This window comes from Orbicella franksi, chromosome 8 (assembly GCF_964199315.1).
Source record: "Orbicella franksi chromosome 8, jaOrbFran1.1, whole genome shotgun sequence".
Lineage (NCBI taxonomy): Eukaryota > Metazoa > Cnidaria > Anthozoa > Scleractinia > Merulinidae > Orbicella > Orbicella franksi.
This window is the reverse complement of record NC_138152.1, coordinates 6695957-6718633: the sequence shown is the minus strand read 5'-3', so window position 1 is coordinate 6718633 and position 22677 is coordinate 6695957. Positions and strand designations below refer to the sequence as shown.

Sequence of the window (22677 nt, the reverse complement as noted above, 5' to 3'; positions counted from 1 at the left end):
TTCACGTTCTGTCGTTACTATTTGTCTTAATTAGCATTTTTGCCTACTTATTATTCAACTTGTTTTGTAATCATTCATTCAACTGAAGATGACAGAAGTTCTGTCGAAACATGTCTTTTAAACTTAAAAAAGTGGTCGTTTTCCTTAAAATCTTTACATGTCTGCTGCTATCTAGACCTTTTGGAAACAAATGATTGATAACAAAAAATATATAAAAAGATGGATATTTATTTATCTTTAATTTGGTCAAAATTTGCGTAGATTATACGTGCAATGCAGGTTATCTATTTTTTTTTTCATCAGTTTAGGCAATTGACTGCATGGTTTCTTCTGTGGACGATACACCGCTTCGAATTTAATTAGAAAAGACCCTCAGAGAAAGCGCGCGGTAAAAGCCCTTGTTTAAAAATAACTAAAAATCTAAGTTACAATATTTAGAGAGAAAACCAGTCCAGCCTTAGCTAGTTTTCATGCGGGCCCTCTGGTCGAGTTGGAATTTGGGACAGGGTTTTCGTTTTTGTGGAGGGAGGAAAACCGGAGTACACGACTAAAAACCTTAGGGGCAAAGCGAGAACCAACAACCTACTCAACCCTCATATGGCACCGGGCCGGAATCGAGTTTTGACGCTGTCTTACAGATTCTGTGTAGCTATCTCTGACAGTGATAGACAAATTGAATGAATCTAAATTCTTGCGAGATTCGTAGGCTGAATATAAAGTCGTTTTTATTCCAGGTTGTTCTTGGCGTTGTTGCTTAAACTCCCTTTTGTTGTTTGAGTGGCGTGCTTTCGACCATCCGTTTGTTCGGTTGCGTTGTGTTTGGGCGTTCGCTTGCTTTGCACTCGCTTGGCTACTTATTTCTCTTTTGTTTATTCAGTTTTTTTTTATTGTTTGGATGGCGGAAATCTCTCTCTAATTTAAATTCCTATTAAAAGTTTCGTAATGCGTTAAAACATAGCGAGGGCCGAAACTCTTTTCCTTTTTAACGAGTGGGTAGCAGCAGCCGGAAAGAGTTATAGAAAAAATTCACTCGCTGGGTCAGCATTAGTCAGTCAGTCAGTCAGTTAATCAGTCAGTCAGTCAGTCAGTCAGTCGTTAGGCCGTAAACAATTTTTGGTGGTAATTTCGCTGACCAGGGGATTTCGTGAGAGCTAGGGCCTACCATTGTCATCTTTTGTGTTTAGAGCCGAACAAGTGCTCCCAAATTAAGATGGATGGATGGATGGATGGATGGATAGTTGGTGCCAATTTCCTCCCTTGCAGCCAGAGGGTAAATTGCGGAGGAACAGAGAGGTGAGATCGGACGCCAGCATATGAAGGCGCACTTTGCAGCCACTTCAGTCCATGTATGATCTCACCTTACCCACCCCAGACCAATGACCAGCACAAGTCAGATAGACCATGACACCGGGTTCTACGTCCCCTACTCTTTTCGAACAGTGTCATGCGTTCTTTGACGTCCCACAAGAACCAGATCAGTGAAGTGCTGTGAGACGGGGCTTACGGTTCATCGTCCTTATCCGAGAAGACTTGAATGTTTAACCATTTGTAGATGTAATTACAAAGGCAGCACATTCTCCTCAGTTATTTTAAGACCCTGAGTGTTGGTCCGGTCTGGGGCTCGAACCTTCGACCTCCCGTACAGCAGTCCGGCGCTTTCCCAATTGAGCTAACCGGGCGGCGGTTAAAAGATTATTTGGTATACAAAGGTGGTACACCAATTGCATAGTAACATTGTCTGCAGGAGAGCTGAGCATAAGGCCTACACGGGGGATTAACTTTCTCACCCTTAATACTCCAACAGCAGCTAACAACAGCCGAGACTGGGTTACTTACGTATTAACATGAAATATGAAGATTTAGCCAAGCCTAAAACCCGGAGCTCCCCAGTTATTTTTTGGAATGCTGTTACTAGTGGAAATAATCCAACGTGTATGCGAGGTAAATTGCGAACGATTTAATAGTTTCAGCCGGAATTAGGATAAAATCAGCAGATCGAGGTGTAAAGATCGTGTGATGATGGAAATAGAGCCATGATTTCAAGGATTTCTGGGAAGCCACCAAAAATCTTGATCACTTAACAGAACTCTCTTCTGTGCTTTTTGGTGGCATTTCTTGTCCTTTGGTCCTCTGGATCAAGCGTCCCGGATGCAATCTCTGGTCAGGGACATTGTGTTGTGTCCTTGGGCAAGACACCTCTACACTGGTGTACCAACGAGTACCAGCGAACATAATGTTGCATGAGGCTAACCCTGCAGTGGACAAGCATCGCAACCAGGGGAGGGTAAAAATACTCCTAGTCGCTATATGCTACAGAAACTTACCTGACAGAAACTGGAGATAAGTGACGACCTGATGGGTCACTTGCTATGTATGCAGACTTAAACTTATATACTGGGAACAGGAGCCATAATCGGGGACGGAGACCGCAAGCGCGCGCTATTTCTAGTATTGGGGTTGTCTCCATGATATGGGACAATACTTCTATTTTTAGAACAAATTGCGCCATCGCCTGCGGCACACGCGCGTACATGCTGCGAGGATTTTTGCGGATGTCGCGCGGGGGAAATGGCGTCCGAAATTCCGAAATTTTTCATGTTTTTGGCCCAGAACTCAACGCGTTTACGTCTGTTGGAATTTTTCTTTACTATTTTCGTCGTAAGCTTCTCCAGTTTGAGTGAAGTAAGACAGTGTCGAATTTAGGTATGTTCCGCTTCAAGCTTATATATATCGCTGACCAAGTTGTGTTCCGACGGATGCTTCTTTTACATGAACTGTACATTACTCCACTTTAAATTTCACATATGTTGAAGATTAACAGCTTTTCCATGACACAGCAAAAAACTAGCTGGATATATTTAGATATAGCAGAGCTTTAGGACTTCATAGTTTCCTAGCTCCTCTTGCCACACGCTTGCGAGCAATTTGCCAGTCTATCGCGACTGAAAAGTCAAACAAAATAATTGCTAGTTTGGTCAGTTTGAGTTTCGGCTGAATTGTAAGCAACACTTGCTGTTTCATCAAGGCCCAATAACTTTACGTCCGTAGACACTGCTCAGTTTTATTCGTGTAAAACTCCACCAAATTCTCCGTTGTCGATGAATGAGAGCGCCCGCCGATGCTTGTTTTGTACAGTCAATAAACATGACAAATTGTACTTGCGCCGCACTTTCGTGTGAAAACGTACATCGAACTCAAACAATAATTCTATGGTTTTTTAATATGTTTAAGATTGATAAATGTTTGAGAACATATTAAAAGCTAAGCTGAAAATATGTGAATAAAGCAGAAATAATCAGCAAAGTTACGTTGACGCTTTCTTTAATCAACTTCGAATAACGATTTCGATTTTGTTGATCGAGTTATCAAAACTCCTTTTTTATTTTCATTTTCGCAGTGTAAAACTTCACTATGCTTATGTTGAAGAAACCCACATGATGTTAGTAGCATTTTTTGCGTTCGTGAAATTTGTTGCAGCATCTCAGCACAAAAAATAACGAAAGAAATCTTTGTCAAGATTTGTTGACAATTAAAAACACCGACTCGGACTTGAAAGTGCACGCACTGCACTATGCAAATGAGCTAATTGTACGCGTCAGACTTTCCTTTCAAAAACTTTTGCAAGCTCACCAAACAAGCAGAAACAAGAAGAAACCATCAAAACAGGTTTTGGTTATGATTAACCATTGTCTGAGAAACTCACAAATTAACTCGATACCAGAGTAGAGAGTTTTCTTGCTATATTCTTAAGTCAGAACAAACGCAAAAACATACGCGTATGCTTACAACCAGCGCGACCAGACCTTATCATTCATTCCCAGCGCGAGATTGAAGTCTTGTTTTCGACCCTGAAAAACCCACCTTTTCCGTTGGCTCAGAGCATAAAACTACATATAGGCGCCCTGGTTCGTATTCCCTGCCTTATTCCCTGCCATCGCTGTGAAAAATACGCAAGATAATCCCCCAAGGTCTCTCAACTCTCACCATTTGATCACGCAACGCGACAACATCCACGCGAGAGCCCCCGACATGTGCGTGGATCCGCGCGGATATATGACGTCAGGATGGCGCAATTTGTTCTAGAATTAGAAAAATTGTCCCATATCATAGGTGCGCGCGGATCCCAAGACTTACGGTCTCCGTCCCCGATTATGGCTCCTGACTGGGAAGCGATTTCGTATCTGAACGATTTTCTGGTGCGTCAGAACATCAGACTATACAGATATGAAATAACTGAAAACCAGGAGCCATAATCGGGGACGGAGACCGTAAGTCTCGGGATTCGCGCACACCTATGATATGGGACAATTTTTCTATTTTTAGAACAAATTGTATCCGCGCGGATTCACGCACATGTCGGGGGCTCTCGCGGGGATGTTGTGACATTGCGTGATCAAATGGTGAGAGTTGAGAGATTCTCTTGCGTGTTTTTCACAGCGATAGCAGGGAATAAGGCAGGGAATACGAACCAGGGCGCTTATATGTAGTTTTATGCTCTGAGCTAACGGAAAAGGTGGGTTTTTCAGGGTCGAAAACAAGACTTCAATCTCGTGCTTGGAATGAATAATGAGATCTGCTCACGCTAGTTGTAAGCTTACGCGTATGTTTTTGCGTTTGTTCTGACTTAAGAATGCAGCAAGAAAACTCTCTACTCTGGTATCGAGTTAATTTATGACTTTCTCAGACAATGGTTAATCATAAACAAACCTGTTTTGATGGTTTCTTATTGTTTCTGCTTGTTTGGTGAGTTTGCAAAGGTTTTTGAAAGGAAAGTCTGACGCGTGCATTTAGCTCATTTGCATAGTGCAGCTCGTGCACTTTCAAGTCCGAGTCGGTGTTTTCAATTGTCAACAAATCTTGACAAAGATTTCTTTCGTTATCTTTTGTGCTGAGATGCTGCAACAAATTTCACGAACACAAAAAAGGCTACTAACATCATGTGTGTTTCTTCAACATAAGCATAGTGAAGTTTTACACTGTGAAAATGAAAATAGACAAGGAGTTTTGATAACTCGATCAACAAAATTGAAATCGTCATTCCAAGTTGATTAAAGAAAGCGTCATCGTAACTTTGCTGATTATTTCTGCTTTATTCACATATTTTCAGCTTAGCTTTTAATATGTTCTCAAACATTTATCAATCTTAAACATATCTAAAAACTATAGAGTTATTGTTTGAGTTCGATGTACGCTTTCACACGAAAGTGCGGCAGAAGTACAATTTGTCATGTTTACTAACTGTACAAAACACGCATCGGCGGGCGCTCTCATTCAACGACAACAGAGAATTTACTGGAATTTTACACAAGTAAAACTGATTAGTATCTACGGACGTAAAGTTATTGGGCCTTGATGAAACGTCAAGCGTTGCTTACAATTCAAGCGAAACTCAAACTAGCAATTATTTTGTTTTACTTTTCGGTCGCGATAGATTGACAAATTCCTCGCAAGCGTGTGGCAAGAGGAGCTAGCTAGGAAACTATGAAGTCCTGAAGCTCTGCTATATCAAATATTTCCAGCTAGTTTTTTGCTGTGTACGGAACATATCTAAATTCGACACTGTCTTACTTCACTCAAACTGGAGAAGCTTACGACGAAAATACTTAAGCAAAATTCCAACAGACGTAAACGCGTTGAGTTGTGGGCCAAAAACATGAAAAATTTCGGGAATTTCGGACGCCATTTACCCCGCGCGACATCCGCAAAAATCCTCGCAGCATGTACGCGCGTGTGCCGCAGGCGATGGCGCAATTTGTTCTAAAAATAGAATTATTGTCCCATATCATGGGGACAACCCCAATACTAGAAATGGCGCGCGCTTACGGTCTCCGTCCCCGATTATGGCTCCTGCTGAAAACATACTCTGGAGCAGCGGTTATTATCGTAATTCTAGGGCTGGTCTCTTCTTCAGTGGATTGGTTTACTAATTAAGCGAAAAGCTTGGGGATTGAGGTTGAATGTGGTAAGGATTTGTTCGTTGAAAGTTTCGGGCTATTTTGAAATTAACAATCTGATAGGAAACTGAAACATTCGTTTTTAGAAGAACGGATTGGCTCCTTCTGTCACTGGCGGATTACATAAATTTCTCCGTTCCCAGTCTTCCCACGCACGTTTGTACACGAATAGAAAAGGAGGCCCTTCAGAGATGAGAGTTTCTTTCATCCAAAAAGGACAGATGGGCTCTTCGTATAGGACCACAATGGTTTCGTGTTGGCTCGAAAACCTAGCCTGGCGGTCAAATTGAAACCAAACTATTTAGATTATAATAATCAACATAAAAATCGAGTTAATTTTTACTTAATTTGGGCCAATAGTGAAAAAGAACTTTAGTAACTAATAAGGAAATACATTCTGGTATAATCTGACTCAATTGTTAAGTTAGTTGTAACCTTAACGACAAAATGGAAACATGTAGGACCTTAAGCCCCTTAGGGCCAAATACGACCGTAGGTGTCTTCTTTAGCGAAGCATTACACCTTCCCTATCATCTAACTTGCTGTTTCTGATAGACGGATTAACTTCAACCTTCTTTAGCGAGGCATTACCACCTGTACTATCATGTAACTTGCTGTTTCTGTTAGACGGTTTAACTTTAATAAGAATAGTAATCGAATCTATAGCAAAATTCTCCATCGTGATTGGTTCTTCAGGCGTCTATTTGTCAGGTAACCGACGCGTGATCACGTGAGTGTCCAATTATAGGTATCCGATTTGAACTTTTTGTAATTGGGTACCTGTAATTGGATACCCGCGTGATTCGCACGTCGATTACGCGCGCTTTAACGGCTTCCTTCGCACGCTTTCCACAGACGTTTTCGCTCAAAAGAAGTTCTCAAAAGACATTATGTAACTCCGAAACTTGTCATAGATACGATTAATTAGTAATTGGACATCGTATCGTACAATCGAGGGAGTGATCGTGCTCGTAATTTCGAATCGGCCTCACGCTTCGCGCTCGTCCGATTTTGAAATTACTCAAGCGATTACTTCCTGAACTGTACTCCACCCGGTCCAATTACTATCACTAATAATGATGATAATGATAATGATAATGATTACAATAATAATACATCGTATTAATATACGTTTATAAGTTCATTATAGTATTTATATAAGGTCCTAAGTTCATGGCGTTTTACAAACTTAGAAAAAATATACAAACAAGTGAAAGATAACCAAAGTAAAAATAATTATATAACAATACCTAAAATAACTAAAAATTACCATACTTACAAAACAAAGAACGACTATTTAAAATATTTAGAATAGTAAATAAATAATCCCTTAATCTTCTTTAGTGGAGCATTACCACCTGTACTATCATCTAACTTGGTGTTTCTGTTAGACGGATTAACTTCAATATTCTTTAGCCGGGCATTACCATCCGTACTATCATCTAACTTGCTGTTTCTGTTAGACGGATTAACTTCAATCTTCTTTAGCGAGGCATTACTACCTGTACAATCATCTAACTTGCTGTTTCTGTTAAACGGTTTAACTTCAATCTTCTTTAGCGAAGCGTTTCCGCTTGTACTATCATCTAACTTGCTGTTTTTGTTAGACGATTTAACTTCAATCTTCTTCAACGAGGCGTTTCCGATTGTACTATATTTTATCCCAGAGCTTCTTTTAGAACTGGCCCTATCATCAATAACTGGAAAAATCCCATGGATCTTTCTTTTGAAGCGATCCCTGATCTGCAAACACGTTTGAGACTGTGTGAATGGTTTAAATTTCCACAAGGGGTTTTTACAAGACAATAAAGAAGAAACGTGTAGAAAATGTGTATAGAAAACGAAGGAAACGCACACTGGATTGATAAAAGCTGAAAGCCACAGAGAGGCAAAGAAAGATAGATTTCTTGCGAAACACTCGCAAAGGTTCAAAGACGCTCAAGTAGTTAAAAAAGTTATGTTTTTCTATTTCTCCATCCTCAATTGAGAAGTTCATTGTAACAGCCACCAAGGCTAAGGAAAAAACGTCACTATCCCTCACAACTGTTTTCGTTGGAGATGGATGACAACCTGAGTTCAATCTTTCAGATGTCTTTAGTTTAGTTTTCTCTTCTACTAGGCTGAAAAATATAGGTCAATATGAAACAGCTGAAATTTTTCTTACCTCGGTGTTTCTTACACAGTGAAGAAGAAAAATAAAGAAACCCTGTTGGATAAATGACAAAATGGTTACCAGAGCCATAGTTAATAGAGGGAAATGGTTGAGGAGGCCAGTAAAAATGAAAGAAGCAAACAAACAGGCTAAGATTTATGTTGAAAGGCAACTGACCCTGCATGCACATCTTTTGTTTTATGCTTATTGATTGTATTTTGCCAGGTTTTGTGCAGGGTAAGTCCCCAAAATAGCAAACAAAAAATACCACAAAGAACTTTGTCAGGTTTCCCAACCATTTCCTTCTATTAACTACGCTAGAGCAAAACAGAGAGCTGTGGTTAACAATGACCTGAGTTGTGTTGAAGATCGTGAAAATGTAGGCGAATGCTTTATGAAGTGGCGACAGAAGACCAAACAACCACGTAAACCCCAACAGCGGAACCAGTAACACACAAGCTTTTATACCGAGTCTGCAAATAAAGAAGACGTATTTTAGTTAAAGTAATTTATGGTCTGACAAGTACTTTGTACGCGTACGACCAACTTGACTATAGTGAGTTAGTATGATGACTGTTACTTGTGATCGCTGTGCAAGTGTAACTTCTCCTTGGTTATACTGAATCCGATATAGTTTGAAAGCGGACTCGGCGTGTTACATCTGGAGAGCGTTTTCGATCGTGACCATCAACGCCAGATTATTAAGACCGGAAGGCTAAAGATTAAAGCCTCGTCCATATTCAGCGAGACTACATGAGGCTAACAATCTATTTGAACTCAAAAACGTTGACTGCTACCTTATTTGTTCCGTCTTGCTATCCTTGGCTTGTTGCATGCTTGTCATCTCCTTGACAACTCGAGCGAGGATCAGTACGTTCGACTTGAAAAAAGGAGAACAAACAATAATCACATTTTTATATTTTGTCAATCATCATCATCGTCATCGTCCTTGTCCTCCTCGTAGTTAAGTTATCGTCATTATCATCATCATTACTGTTATCTTCATTGTAACCTTCCTAATCCCCATCCAGCTCAAAATAGTTCAGTCTCTTTGCCTTATGTTATGCTACATATCCCTAAAAGCAAATTATTCGCTGTTTATTTTGGCAGTGAAAATGACTAGACTTAATTGCCTGATATCAAGCTCCTATAATATTGGCGTCGGGTGGCTCAAAGTCGCTTGCAATTGGGAGTTTGTAATAGCCTTTTGATCCACGAAGTATTATTCCAAGCAACTCATTTCTGTCTATAAATTAAAAGGTTATTTTAGACAGTGGTGCAAATAAGACTATGATCTCGTATTAAATTAAACGCCATACTTATATGAAATGGACTTGACTTACCAGTTCAATCAGCACAACAAACACGATAAATATCCAGATCAGATTGTTAGCAGAAGACATCCAGCAGCTTGAATAAATAAAACAAAATGGAGCTTTTAACGCCTTGTTTTAGTCGAGTTTCATCCTGCATGCTCTGCCCTAACCAACAGTGGGGAGGGGGAGGTTTGCTAGCCCCGTCGACTTTTCTTCCTTCTGCGATTTTTTTTTACCCAAAATAAGGGGGGGGGGGGGGAGGTGCGTGCCCCTCCTTTAGATCCGCAACTGACTAAGACCGAATAAATTTGTATATGATGTCTTCGTGTACTCGAAAGAAAACTATTCAAGCAGTTGAGTAACTTAAATTTTAAACCATTGCTTGTGTTAGGCAAACGACCAACTGTACCGAAGCGCGAAAGGAATCTAGGGTAAAAGTGGGCCTATTAACTAATAGTGCCCTAGTAACTAATACTTAATTAAGATTCGCTATGGTGAGTATTACTTCGACGAATAAAAACCCAAGAGACATATTTTCATTGATTGAGACCTTACTATAATGCACTAGTTTTGCTTTGTAAAAGCACTGAAGCTATAAAAAGATATATAGAGGATATTATATGGCTGTGCGGAGATCCGAAATTTCTCATCATATTTTTCAACACGAGAAGAGAAATTTCGTATCTCTTAGTGGCCATGTAATGTTATATTTATTATAAAAACACCAATGAAATCCCAAACTATTTCACTTTCGCTTTGAAAAGCGCTATTTGTTATGTAACCATAGCAACGGCGATCTGTTTACAACTTGTTATTTTCACGTGTGAGGATATCATGTTTTCGCGCGAAAGCTCACCTGGTATTTCATGGTTTTTATAAGATAAAATGAATTATGCATGCCCAAGTTTGAGATGCTTGAAATTTTCTCGTCGTGTCTTGGAAAGATCGCCTTGAACCCAATTACAATTTGTTTTCCTTTGATCAATTTACTTTAAATTTTTATCTTGGTGTTTTATAGCATTTGGTGCACGAGCAAAGGTACTCAGTCATAATTTTAGCCCTTCTGTGACAAATTATGTAGCAGAATTGCTGTAATAGTGTCATTTTTAAGTCAAGGGTTCTTCTCAACCCACGGTAACGTTTCAAATTAAGGTGGACACATTAAGTAACTAAACTGATTTTGGTATCACTTCGACGTTTTCGGCTACGGAAACAGAAGGGAAGTTCATTTATTTTTACATAAGTGAAAACCCTCAATGAGATTTGCAATTTACTAGAATTCTTACTATTCCTCGCTGACAAAAGTCTCGACCCCATCTTTTCCTGCCGCGATACTCAGTGATAAGGCCACAACGAGGGCAGGGAAACCTGCCGATAAAAATAACACAACATCAACAACAACAAGAAAATAAAATGAAAAAACACAAACACGAAAAGCAATTTAAGGTGATTCCACTAAAAAGAAGGAGTATTACAAAATTTATGAAACTTCGTCCGGTTGGCAATCATGTTATGTATATTAGAAAAAGGCAATAAAAAACAGGGGTCACCGTACTTGTTTTGGCACAACATGGGTGGCCTTTACAGCAACTTTGCGAACGACGAGGTTGTCATTAGTTAACCTTAGTTAGCAGAAACGGGGCACTAGAAATTCCAAGAAAAGCACTTATTGGATTAATAATTTAGTAGAAAAGTTACACAAAATAGACCCTAAAGTTACATTTTAAACCGTGTTAGTTAAACAAGAATTACGATTATACTACAAACCCAAATTCCGACACTACCTAAAGACGTGCTCTCTACAGCGTTAAAATCAAAATATTTTTAAGTGGAATTTTGAACTTTTTTTTTCAAATCCAGATATATTGTAGATAACCTTGTGCAATTTAGATTCATGTATTAAAACGTGGGGGTCACGGTGCTCGTTTAACAGAAGACGAGCATTTATTTCGCTGTCGAGCTTAGCTTGAAAGAAACCTCTTACGTTTGGTACGCGCACGCACTAATGTACGCGCGCCAATGACGCTAAATTCGTGCGCAGTAGGGATGCGCAATGCATTACAGAGGAATCACCTTAAATGCTTTCTTAAGACCACGTCAATGATCGCTTATGTGGAAGCCTAATATAACAAATCTATCAGTGCTGGCAAGCAAGGACGTCTTCCATTACCTCTCTGGTTTTCATTTTAGAGACTCAGGGAAAACCAACACTGCAATCCACTGTTTTACAAGTGGTATATACACCTCATGCTGACCGAGAAGAGGATGCTAGTAAGATATTTATTATTTCTTTACCGTGTGTGTCTGACAGGTTTGGGAAATGATCTCTATTCACGAGGAACAGCTTGAAATAACTGACGCACTTCGAAAGCTAAACGAGTCAATTCGAAATCGTTTCATGTCGTTCGCACGTTTAAATACAGAATTTAAAGCAAACGAAAGTTTTAAAACTTTTGCTTGCCATGAAAGTTAAGAACACCTGGCGATAAACCATTTAATCAATTAAAGCATTCCGAAACAAGTGGATATTGCAGAATAACCTAATAATCTTTACATGCATAACAATACAATATCAGTGCAACTGTTTAAAATTGACCTCATTACAGTTTGACTAGTTTGTAATTAACGTATTACTAGGCCTACCCCATGACACAGCGTGGCAAATTTTCAGCTTGTTACTAACGTTGTAAACTTGAACAATAAACAAGTAAAGATAGATTCCCTCGACGAGCATCCAACAGAAAGCGGCCATGAGGAAGTACTGCACAAGAGCTGCTACTGTAATACATGCTCCCTAGACAAAACATAAGCTAGTTACCAATTAGAGGAGATAGTAAATGCCATACAGGTTGCATGTAACTAACTAAAAGCTATTTCTTATGCGGACGGTGCAAGCACTGGAAATGACTTTCCATTCTATTTTCGGACATTCCTATCGAAATTTTTCGTTGAACAATAAGCGCCTTAGCACCTATAATAGATACCACAAACAGGAATTAGTGCGTTAAGGGGCGCGGTGGCCATGGCCACGACTCAAAAAATTCCGGATCCAGTTTCTGGCAGGATAATTTAAATGGGTGCGGAAGAGTTTTTGGTGGAGGGGGGTGGGGGTGGGGGGCTGCGAATAGTTAGCAAAACGGCAGGACCCATGAGTATTGTTACTCACAGATGTGTTGCTCAAAAAAATAATAAAATAATTATAAAATGCTACTAGAGTGCCACTTAAACACGAGTTATAGCTGTGGATACAGCTATACTGGTTCATCTAGATCTTGTTCGGATTGGCAACTGAATCTGGTTCTTTATCCCCGGCATACCTTCACACGTTTTACCTTGTTTTCAGTTGCACCAATTCCAGCAAGAAATACAATTTGCCCTGCACCAAGGGAAGCCACAAGACTCACTCGGATCTGTGATAAAGGTCCCTCCATATCTCTGATTAAAAATAATTCAATAATTAAACAAATGGAGTTTTAGTCAATGTTTTAACGGTCAAAATATGTCGATTTTATTTGGCTAGCTGTAAGGTAATTACGGAGAAGTGCTAACTAGAGCTTTACAGATCGCGCGTCATAACTTTGGAAGCGTGACTTTCGCTTTCATTTGGGAGCAGCGAATTGTAATTTAACAAACTGACGTCAGTTTTTACGCGTCTTCCCTGTTATCGATCATGAATTTCGTTATAACATCGTCGAAGGGATCCTCAGACTAACTTTGACTCTGTTATGACAAAATTCATTGTCAATAGAGACCTTAAGGTCCACATTTACCGCAAACGTCTAACTGCGGTTTGAGGTTAGACATTTGCCGTTCGGACGTTAGCCGATTTAGATCGGAGTAAACTGGAGAGAGAGTAGAAACCTGTCAACTGAATGCATTGGAAATTGTCAAAACTACGCCTAAAAATAAAGAACAAAAAATTGTACGTTTTCTAGCATGTGTAGCTTTCTAAAAAAAATAAAGCGTCATAAAACACGCATTCAACTTAAGCAGCTTCCATATTGGATTTCCTCTTGGGATCAGATCCTTTCTACAAACAACAACAGAAGGCTAAGTAATTGCTTATTTGCCTAATAATTACAACCAAGTTGTAGACAAAGTGTTACTTTATTTGATTTCGGCATTTGTAAGTGGTATAAAATAAAATTTAGGAAATAACGCTTAAGGCAAATGACTTACGCGAAAACCCACCTCTTGACGTTCAAAACGCGAGTCGACACGTCTGGCTTTGGTCACGTGACCCCTAACCGTTTACTGTTTGCGGTAAATGGGGATCTAAAAGTCTCTAATAACAGGACAGACGCGCGAAAAACTGACGTCAATTTGTCTTTTACAATAACAAATTGTCAAATATCTCGCTCTCGCACGCTGCGTCAACATTGTATAAATTATAAAATTATGCGTGTGTCTTGCTTATTGACAATGAAAAGTAGCCGATCAGCGCGCAGAATTTCTGTAGTTAATGTAAAAAGTGATCGTGACTCCATTCTTAGAACGAGGAAGGACCTCTACCCTACTGGCGCTTTCGCCAACTAAAATAGTGGGCGCGGGAAGCAGCTGTGCTCTTCAAGGTTATCCAGACAGAAAATTATCCAGATGTTACCGAAATGGTTAAAACATATGAAATATACCTACGTGAGAAAAACGTAGCCGAGAATTGTTAGGCCGATTCCAATCAAAGAAAGGGCCAGACCGAGGTATGCCAGAATTTCCAGAGCCTTATGGTCTGTCTGCGTAATATAAACACGAAAAAAAAAAAAAAAAAGAGAAAAAGAAAAACATAGATGCACATGATTGTCGTCAAAAATCAGTAAATAATTAAAAAGCCCCTAAAATTTATAATTCCCAAAGTACAGACATGATCGTGATTTAACTAAGTACCATCACTTTAGCTGATAAATATATATCAGGAACAGAACGTTGACCATCTAGAGTTTGCTCATCTTTGAAACATTATCTTATTTTTGTCTAAGGAACACTCGATATAAACTGAAATATAACTAACAAACAAAGATTAGCGAAATTTTCAAAAACCATCATTAGCCCTGGATGAGCTCAGTACTGATGTGCCCATGTATGACTTCGGTGTTTCCAGTATTTTCTATTCTAGTTCCCATAATTTCACATGCATTCAGAAAATGAGAGATAATCAAATAACTGACAGATACACGTTTTAATACGATAGTCAAATTACACCATGTGGTAACCATTTTACAGACAGTTGAATACGAATGCGTGAGTAACAAATCAGTGGTTTGAGATGGAGTAAAACATTAGGTAAATATGAAATAAATTGAGAGCTACGAAAGGAGAGAAAAGACGGAGAACTGAAGTAAAAGTTGCATCTTGGGTGGTACCTGAGATATGGTGTGATCTTCACAATCGGCATCAAACTGCATCAGAACAGCGAAATGGGTCAAATGACTACAGCTGCATTCTGTTTGTGAGTTGTCCATCGACTTTACACGACATCCTTCCTCTGACCAACCTAAGGGGCTGCGATCAATGATATTAATGATAAATTATGTTGTTACCGGCTTAAAACTTTAACAGGACGTTTGGGTTGCTGCCGCAACCTTCTTTAGCTAAAAATGAGATACCCAGTTAATTAACTTAGATGGCCAAGAGATTGATCATCCCTTGCGATGGAGTCTTAGAAAATATAAAATACGCTAGGGTTACCAGACCCCTCTATCGATGATATTTTCACCGCTTGAATCAAGAACCCACCCCCCCGAAATTCATTTCTTTGTAAATAGACCACCCCCCTAGAAAAACATTCTTTGATTCCAAATACTAACATAAGTAATGCCGAGTCTATATAGTACCTGACAAGACTCCCTAACTTTATTTCTCAGAATATAGAGGGCCACAACAAAAAGAAACGAAATCGAAATCTTGAATTTATAGGAAATTTGTTACTCCTCCTGTTTGAGGTGCTAGAAAGAGAAGACCGAAAATTTACGCTATACATGAATACTTGAACGTATGACTACCATATATTTGTATTTACTTGTTTTCTGACATGATTAAAGAGACGCAGTCTCTTTTTAACGTCGCAGCCTGAAAACAAACAAAAAGTGAAAAATGTAGACGCAAACATGTGTCAATCGAAGTAATAATAACAACATGAAGATATGTTTTTTTATATATATGTGATATTTATGATATATGGTATTAAGTATGTGTACAAGCGCGCAAATGATCCCGGACCGGAAATGGTCGCCTTGCCATAAAATCTGGAAATACGAGGACTCAGGAATTTGGACAGTGGATTTAAAATTTATGCAATAGCTTTTTTATTGCTGTGAAACTCAGAAGGCAGTGAACATTTGGATTTGATTCCAAAAGGTTATTTTGGTACTGAACCAATCACAATAAAGTTAAGGACACGCGAAAAAGCCTCAAACTCACAACCAATAGGCCACGTATATCAATATTTTAACATCGATCCGAGGCTTTCGGGTCAAAATTGCAATTTTTTTAAGTTTCCTTTGTCCTTTAATTCCAAAAGAGACTTGGATATTAGGAAAACACCACCAAACATAGAAGTTTGTCCTGAAAACCTCAGAGCCATGTTAGAACATTGATATATCGAACGTAGCCTATTACGGCTGGTGTTTGCGGTTTACTTTTCTCACGCTTAATTGGCTTTTTCCTTGCTACACAATAATAATCCTTAAATATTTCTGGTATTTACGGTTTTCTGAATTTCACAGTAATAATACAATATTTTGATAGAACAGTTACTATATATGAAACGCAAGAAAATGTGCAGTATGATCGATGTGAATGCAAATTTCACAGCTTTAAAAGTGATTTCTCAAAGGCAATAATTCATCCAGTTTAAACAAAGGAAATTATGACCGTGACGGCGTTGGATATCTAGTCTTAATTAGCATAGATTTTTACGATTTTAATTCTCCGTTTTCTCCTTAGTTTTAGTTTCGATTGAGAAGATATATCAAACACTCAAGGAAGTGTTTGACTACATTTCCAAACACCTCGAAGTTCGTCAAACATACTCTGCTACGCGTCGTATTTTTAACTCTCTTCTCGGTGTTTGGAAATGTGGTCAAACACTGTCTTTCGTTTATGATATATTAAATCCAACGTCACGAAACCGATCCTGTGTTTGAAATTGCTAGTTTAGTTAGATCCTTCCCTGAATGACTTTATTGGGTTCGGGCCTGAGATGTATGATAAAACAGGATATTTACTATGTCCTCAAATTTGGAGACAACTGAGAATTCCCAAGTGTATTGACTACACTTTTACTACGGTACCTAGCACGAACGAATCTTAGGCGCTTTCGTGGGAGCCCGTGGCTATCTAGGACGCAAGTATAGGAAGAACAGTGTACAGGGAAAAGTTCTAAGTGGTTAATTAGATGGCAGAGGTATCTTCGAAGATTCATGTTTCTTTTTGCAGTGCGTTTCCTAAGCGAAAAATGTATGCAGTCGACACGTGTCAATTTGGTATTTTGCGCAGAATATATGCTACACGTTTTTTATTGCTGCTTCTATGCCCGAGGTACTTGTCTTTTCTTCATCTAGGATAATTAAGAAAATATGTATCCATCCATAGACTTTTCATGGAGTCCACGCCATTCCGAACCTTTTGCTTTGGAATCAGTTCCGGTCCCGGGATCATTTGCGCTACAATTTGGGAATCATTTGCTGTTCGGGGATCATTTGCGGGCCTGAACATATCTGATCTTTCATACATTCACTCGTATAACAACAGAAACTACAACAACAAAAGCCTTAACAAACAGTCTAAAGTCGCTGTAGTCACCGGTTTTTTGAACACACCTTTACCTCTAAGTTCCTGAAAGTCAAGGTAATATTTTCTTTCAGCGTCACTGGCGGAGGGGTTATTCTAGCAGACATTATGATAGTGTTAAGATGTCTGTTGAAAAGAGGGGTGAAAGCTTTTAGTAGAGGCAAATCGTAATCGTAAAGTTGTTTATCGGAAAACAAAAAAATATCGATTTCTTCCGTCAAGATAAATCCAATTTTTCAAAGAATAATAGTTATTACAAAGCTTTATGAATCAATTTTAGGAGCAGAGTTTCCAGAACTAACATTTTTTAACAATTCGCCAAACACTGTAACGTAACGCTGAACTAACAAGGTACAGGGTATACAGTTTGCAAACTTCCAAACTCAGGTCGTACCAATATTTCATGAACGGGAAAACGTTATGAGCATACTCACACGCATAAAAAAACCATAAATATTACATAAAACCAAAAAAAACCGGCATTTTTTCCAACGAACCTGGTTTTGTTTTTGTTTTGGGTATCAGAGTGGTTTGTTAGAAAGATTTGATGAAGATCTTTGTACATCACTCCCACCACCACTGAACCTATGAATTATAGAGAAGAAAAATAAGACTGTCTGTATTCTTAAATAAGAAAATATTAAGGGGCAATGAGATAGATATATGAATATCACTCATGGTAAGTTAAACTAGCGCTTTGCAAAAAAGGGAACACATGTTATTGCGTGGTCACGACAAATAATGGTTTCTCGGCATGCCTGGTAACAATAAAGAAGTCTGAAACGAATAACAAAAGTGACTGTAAGCCAAGTTTTGCATAGGCCGAATTTGCAATTGGTTCTTCTCAGAATCGGGTCTTTGTTGAATTGTCACTAAACAAGTTTCTAACTTCTTCGGTGCTCAGTTCATATGCTTAAATTATCACCGATTTCTTATCTATCAGCTACAATTCAGCCCACTGATTTCTTACCAGTGGCCAGTAAATTTTGCATATCTCAGTACTCAGCTATGAGTTAAGAAATGCGTTATTTTTTAGCTGACAAGTAAAATTCCCAGCTAATCTATCATTACAGGTTAACGCTATCACGATCCTCGTTCGTAATTTTCACTGCTCTTTACATTATCCTTTGTTGATTTAAATTACTACTGTAATATCATTCAAACCGTTGAGGAAGTTTTCTGCAGGGATTTGAACAAAGTTCTGTCCTTTGGTTTCTTGGAGAAGAAATTCGCTCTCATTTTGATAAAAAATTTTCCTGAGTTGCAAATCTAAATAAAACAAATAACAAAAAATGTAAACGGTTAGTCAAGACAGGTCTGTGTACACGCAATTCAGTTTTCGTAACAACAACCTAGGTTGGATGGCGAATCCAAACGTGACCACAAGCTACTTGTAAGTGGATAGAAACGGTATATGGAGGCTGCGTGGCCTGATGGTTGGGGCGATGGATTTGCCCTGGGCTCAAATCACCCTCACTGTCTCTAGATGGATTTGTGTTTGGTGGACCGGAATTCAAATCCGTCACGTCTTGAAAGTGGCCAGCTAGTCAGGCTACAACAAGCTGGGATTTTCAAACAAGTTTTCAGTTTAATTTACGATATTTGTTTCCTTATTTATAGTGCCCCCGATAATGATTCTAAAATATCGTGATTCATTTATTTTGTGTTTGATGAAGATAGTATTTGGCAGGTTTAAAATCACTTTAAAGGACCCTAATCATACAGCCTCCGCAATTTTCGATGCGATCGAAATCATTGAAATTGCATGGTGAAATCTTATTGCTTTACTGTGAGTTGTGTTGCTGAAAGTATGTTTAATTATCTTTAGTAGTTTCACAGTCATTTCCTTCGTATCGACATGCTCCAAATAAAATTTAATAGCCAAGCTTTCGCGTGTAAACGAAAACCAAGGTGTGTCTGACTAGGGCCCTTTAACCAATTGGAAACGGACAAAATTCGATAACTAAGGTAATTAATTTTACTTACCAGCATGTGTCGTGTTAAACTGGATCTGAGGTGTTGTGGGATTAAGGTGATACTGTGCAAATTTCAACATGAATTGCTCCAAGGCAGTGGATGCGAGAAAAACCTCTTTCATCTTTTCTTGCTGGGTCGTGTTTGTACCAGAACGGGATGATTCGTTTGAATTCTGATTGATCCAAGCATCAAAAAGTTTTACTGCAACCTAAAGAAAAGACCAATTTTGCCTTGATTTGGGGGACACAATACTTCGCATAACAAAAGTTAAGCAAATGCCAAATAGTGTTACATATTTTATTCTCACTCGTCACGTTTAAAGAAAGGATCAATCATAACTGTTCTTGATAAGTTTAACGATTTTTTTCTCCGTTTTATCTTTAGTTTTAGTTTCGATCTGGAAGATACATCAAACAATCAAGACAGTGTTTCACCACTTTCCAAGCACCACGAAGTTCGTCAAAATTCTCTGCTACGCGAGTTATTGTTAACTCTCTTCTTGTTTTTTTTTTGGAAATGTAGTAAAATACGGTCTCTTGTACGTGTTTGATGTATTACAGGAATACATTTATGTCGTTCTTATGCAGTTTTTTCGCAGGCACCGCGAAAATTCAGCCGTGAATCATGGGCTGACTGTACCGTTTGACCTTCACATATTACCTGTAAAGAGTCTCTCTGTTGAACGGATTTCATCATCTGCGAAAAAAATGCACTTTCTGTTAGAATCCCTTTATTAAGCAAGAGGTATACTATGAAAATGAATACAAAGGAATACCTCTTCCAACAAGTCATCTTCTTCCTCAAATCCATCATCAATATCCGGTGAGATAACTATGCGTGGAAGACAAAATCAGAAGCACAATCTACACCGAATATAACTCTAAAAATATATAGATAATAATAATAATAATAATAATAATAATACTGTATTTATATAGCGCTATTTCTATCACTATCCAATAGTGCTTTACAGTGAGTTTAAAAATATCTCACCAACAAAAATTAATAAAAAACGTAGAAATATCTAAAACGTGAGTAAAATAAACTAACTAAATAAAATAACTAAGCTATAAAAATCAGAATAACGACTTGGAATAATAAAACCTTAAAACCTTAAAAGCGGAGCTCCCGATTGCAATAATTAACCATAAAGGAGAAAGAGGATTTGTTCTTCTTGAATCAGAAACTCAAAAAAAGTTCAGTTATGAGCGTGTAATTATTTAGCGTGTGGTTTTGCTATTTTTTCTAGTGAAATTTTAATAAACTTTACCCAATAAGACTTACAAGCGTAACCAAAATTGTAGAAATTAAGTACCCAATAAGACTTACAAGCGTAACCAAAATTGTAGAAATTAAGTACCCAATATGTTAGGGACTTTCCAAGAGAGGATTGTGTAAGAAATATTTCGGAAAAAAAGTCAACAACGCGCCAGGGGTTAATTTGCGCCGAAATTTTGGCTTTAAGATGTTATAAGATTTCCACGAAACCGGCCATTCGCCGCCGAACCAGTTCTTACCAAAGACAGCCCCGAAGCCTACTGAGCCAGCTGCATCGGTGTAAAGTTCAAGGGTATGCGACGTTTCCCATGTATCGTCGAGAAAAAATGATTTGCCGTTGAACTCGTCTAAAAACTGAATTCACAAAAGGAGATCCTGTTTCGAGCCTTTACACAAACGGATATGATGGTGTGGATGTCGTACGCCCTTGGTAAGATCGATCAGGCGGCGAAGAAAAGCACGGCCCGGGACAATAACTTGACAAGTAAAATTTAGTAAGCGTATTAAAGACTGAAGTTCTTTTAGCTTGACTGTGCGACGTTTATAAAAATTGTGCAAGAGCATGCGGCATTTTTGAAGCTTTTCGTCTGGTAGTCGCGCTTCTTTTCTCACGGAATCGAGAGTAATGCCTGCAAATTGCAATACTGTACCAGGGCCGACGGTTTTTTCCGGAGCTAGAGGTACTCCGAGGTGATGGCATAGAGAAATAAGTTGGCCAAGTCGGCCTCGCACCGGTCTTTGGTCTTTGCAATAAACAAAAAATCGTCTAATATGTGCAAAACAGATGAGGCACCCAGACGATGAGTAGCCAACCATTCCAGTGCGGTACTAAAAGCTTCAAAAATGTTGCATGAAGAAGAAAGCCTCATGGGTAGGCACCGATCAAAGTAATACAAATTGTCGAACTTCATACAAAGCAAGAAATAGTTTGCAGGATGAATTGGTATAATACGAAAAGCCGATTTAATGTCCGTTTTAGCTAGGAAACAACCCTCCCCGGTGGCCTTAATGGCTGTGATCGCATCACTAACGGATGCGTATTTGACAGAGGAACAATAGTCAGGAATAGCATCATTAACAGAATTTCCTTTTGGATAGGATAAATGATGAATCAAACGAAATTCAGACGGGTCTTTCTTGGGTACAACGCCCAAAGGAGAGGTACGAAAGCTCGCAAAAGGGGGAGTTCTAAAAGGACCCACTATTCGGCCTGCGTCGCATTCCTTGACAAATTTTCCTTGCGAGATACCGAGGGTACGAGGGCCAAGGGAAGAAGGCCGAATTGCTCGAGAGAAATATCTTTTATCCTTGAGGGAACGCCGCCTCTCTCCCCTGGGGTGATACTTGACACAAACCAGACCTACGGACCATTGTGTGACCGTCGTGGCTCGACATAAATAACATTATGCGTGAACATAATGTTTGGTTATTTTTCCAGGTTTTGGGCTTGCGTACGGACGGACAATCATGTGACAACCAAAATTTTTTCGATCGATGGGTTACCAAATTTTCTAAGGTATGGAGCTTCGCGAGCCTTCGGCGCGCAGGAGCTCCGCTACAACAGCGGCAAGGCTTAAAAAATAACAGATTTTCCAATTAAATCAGGTTGGCAGATTAACAAAAACCTCTTTCTTCTTCTCAATAACGTATTTCAGAGCGTTTTTCTGATACTCATTGAGACTTTTAAACCCACAAACATCGTAAAATTTACTGAATGCAGGATCCACATTATCCGCCATTGCTATTGAAGTTTGAGGTAGTTCTGGGGTTATGTGAGCTAACTTGTGACTGGCTTAGAATTCTGAGACCGATATGACCGATAAGCGTACTGAATAGATCTAGACAATTGCGAAATTCGAAGGTAAAATATAATTTCATTTTTTACTTAGTGTTGTCCTCGGGGTCTTCGTCAACATTTCTTAAGCTCCCTATTTTTCGGCGGAGACAAGCGACAGCCGGAAATACGTCTGCATTCGCAAGTCCTGCTTAGCCAACTTGAGATATTAATTAGTCACTGCTCTATTAGGTGAAAAAGTGAAGTGAAGTCTGAGTTCGTGCCTAGTGGCCAATCACGACTATCCTGAGTGTCAGAGGGTTTTATTTTTCGTAGCGAAGTCGCTATAAGTGAGCTGCGAAAAAAACCCTCTGGCACTAAGGTTATATCACTACAGGCTGGCGCTTATCTTCGGTTTCGGTAGAAATAAGCGACTAGGAG

The 22677-nt window shown here is 39.0% G+C and overlaps 1 protein-coding gene across 1 annotated transcript; it reads right to left on the bottom strand.

Moving 5' to 3' along the window:
* Positions 1 to 6459: 6459 nt before the first annotated feature.
* LOC145494125 (adhesion G protein-coupled receptor L4-like) lies at positions 6460 to 22201 on the bottom strand. Its single transcript, XM_081473590.1, has 20 exons — positions 22088 to 22201; positions 20702 to 20816; positions 19960 to 20015; positions 19845 to 19880; positions 19194 to 19392; positions 18372 to 18476; positions 17705 to 17792; positions 17243 to 17333; positions 15436 to 15485; positions 14780 to 14918; positions 14058 to 14152; positions 12755 to 12857; positions 12066 to 12216; positions 10709 to 10790; positions 9450 to 9516; positions 8904 to 8986; positions 8459 to 8579; positions 8119 to 8160; positions 7282 to 7697; positions 6460 to 6589 (listed from the first exon to the last, which is right to left on the bottom strand). Exons 1-20 carry the CDS (start codon positions 22199 to 22201, stop codon positions 6460 to 6462), a joined length of 2283 nt encoding a protein of 760 aa, XP_081329716.1.
* Between the last annotated feature and the right edge of the window lie 476 nt (positions 22202 to 22677).

Excerpts from the sequence above, each read along its gene's own strand:
- LOC145494125 (XM_081473590.1), bottom strand. The coding sequence starts at position 22,201 with ATGGCGGATAATGTGGATCCTGCATTCAGTAAATTTTACGATGTTTGT. Across the intron at positions 19,881-19,959 it reads AAGATGACTTGTTGGAAGAG|ATGATGAAATCCGTTCAACA; the intron begins GTATTCCTTTGT and ends TTTTTTTCGCAG. Across the intron at positions 8,161-8,458 it reads CGATCTTCAACACAACTCAG|GGTTTCTTTATTTTTCTTCT; the intron begins GTCATTGTTAAC and ends TTTATCCAACAG.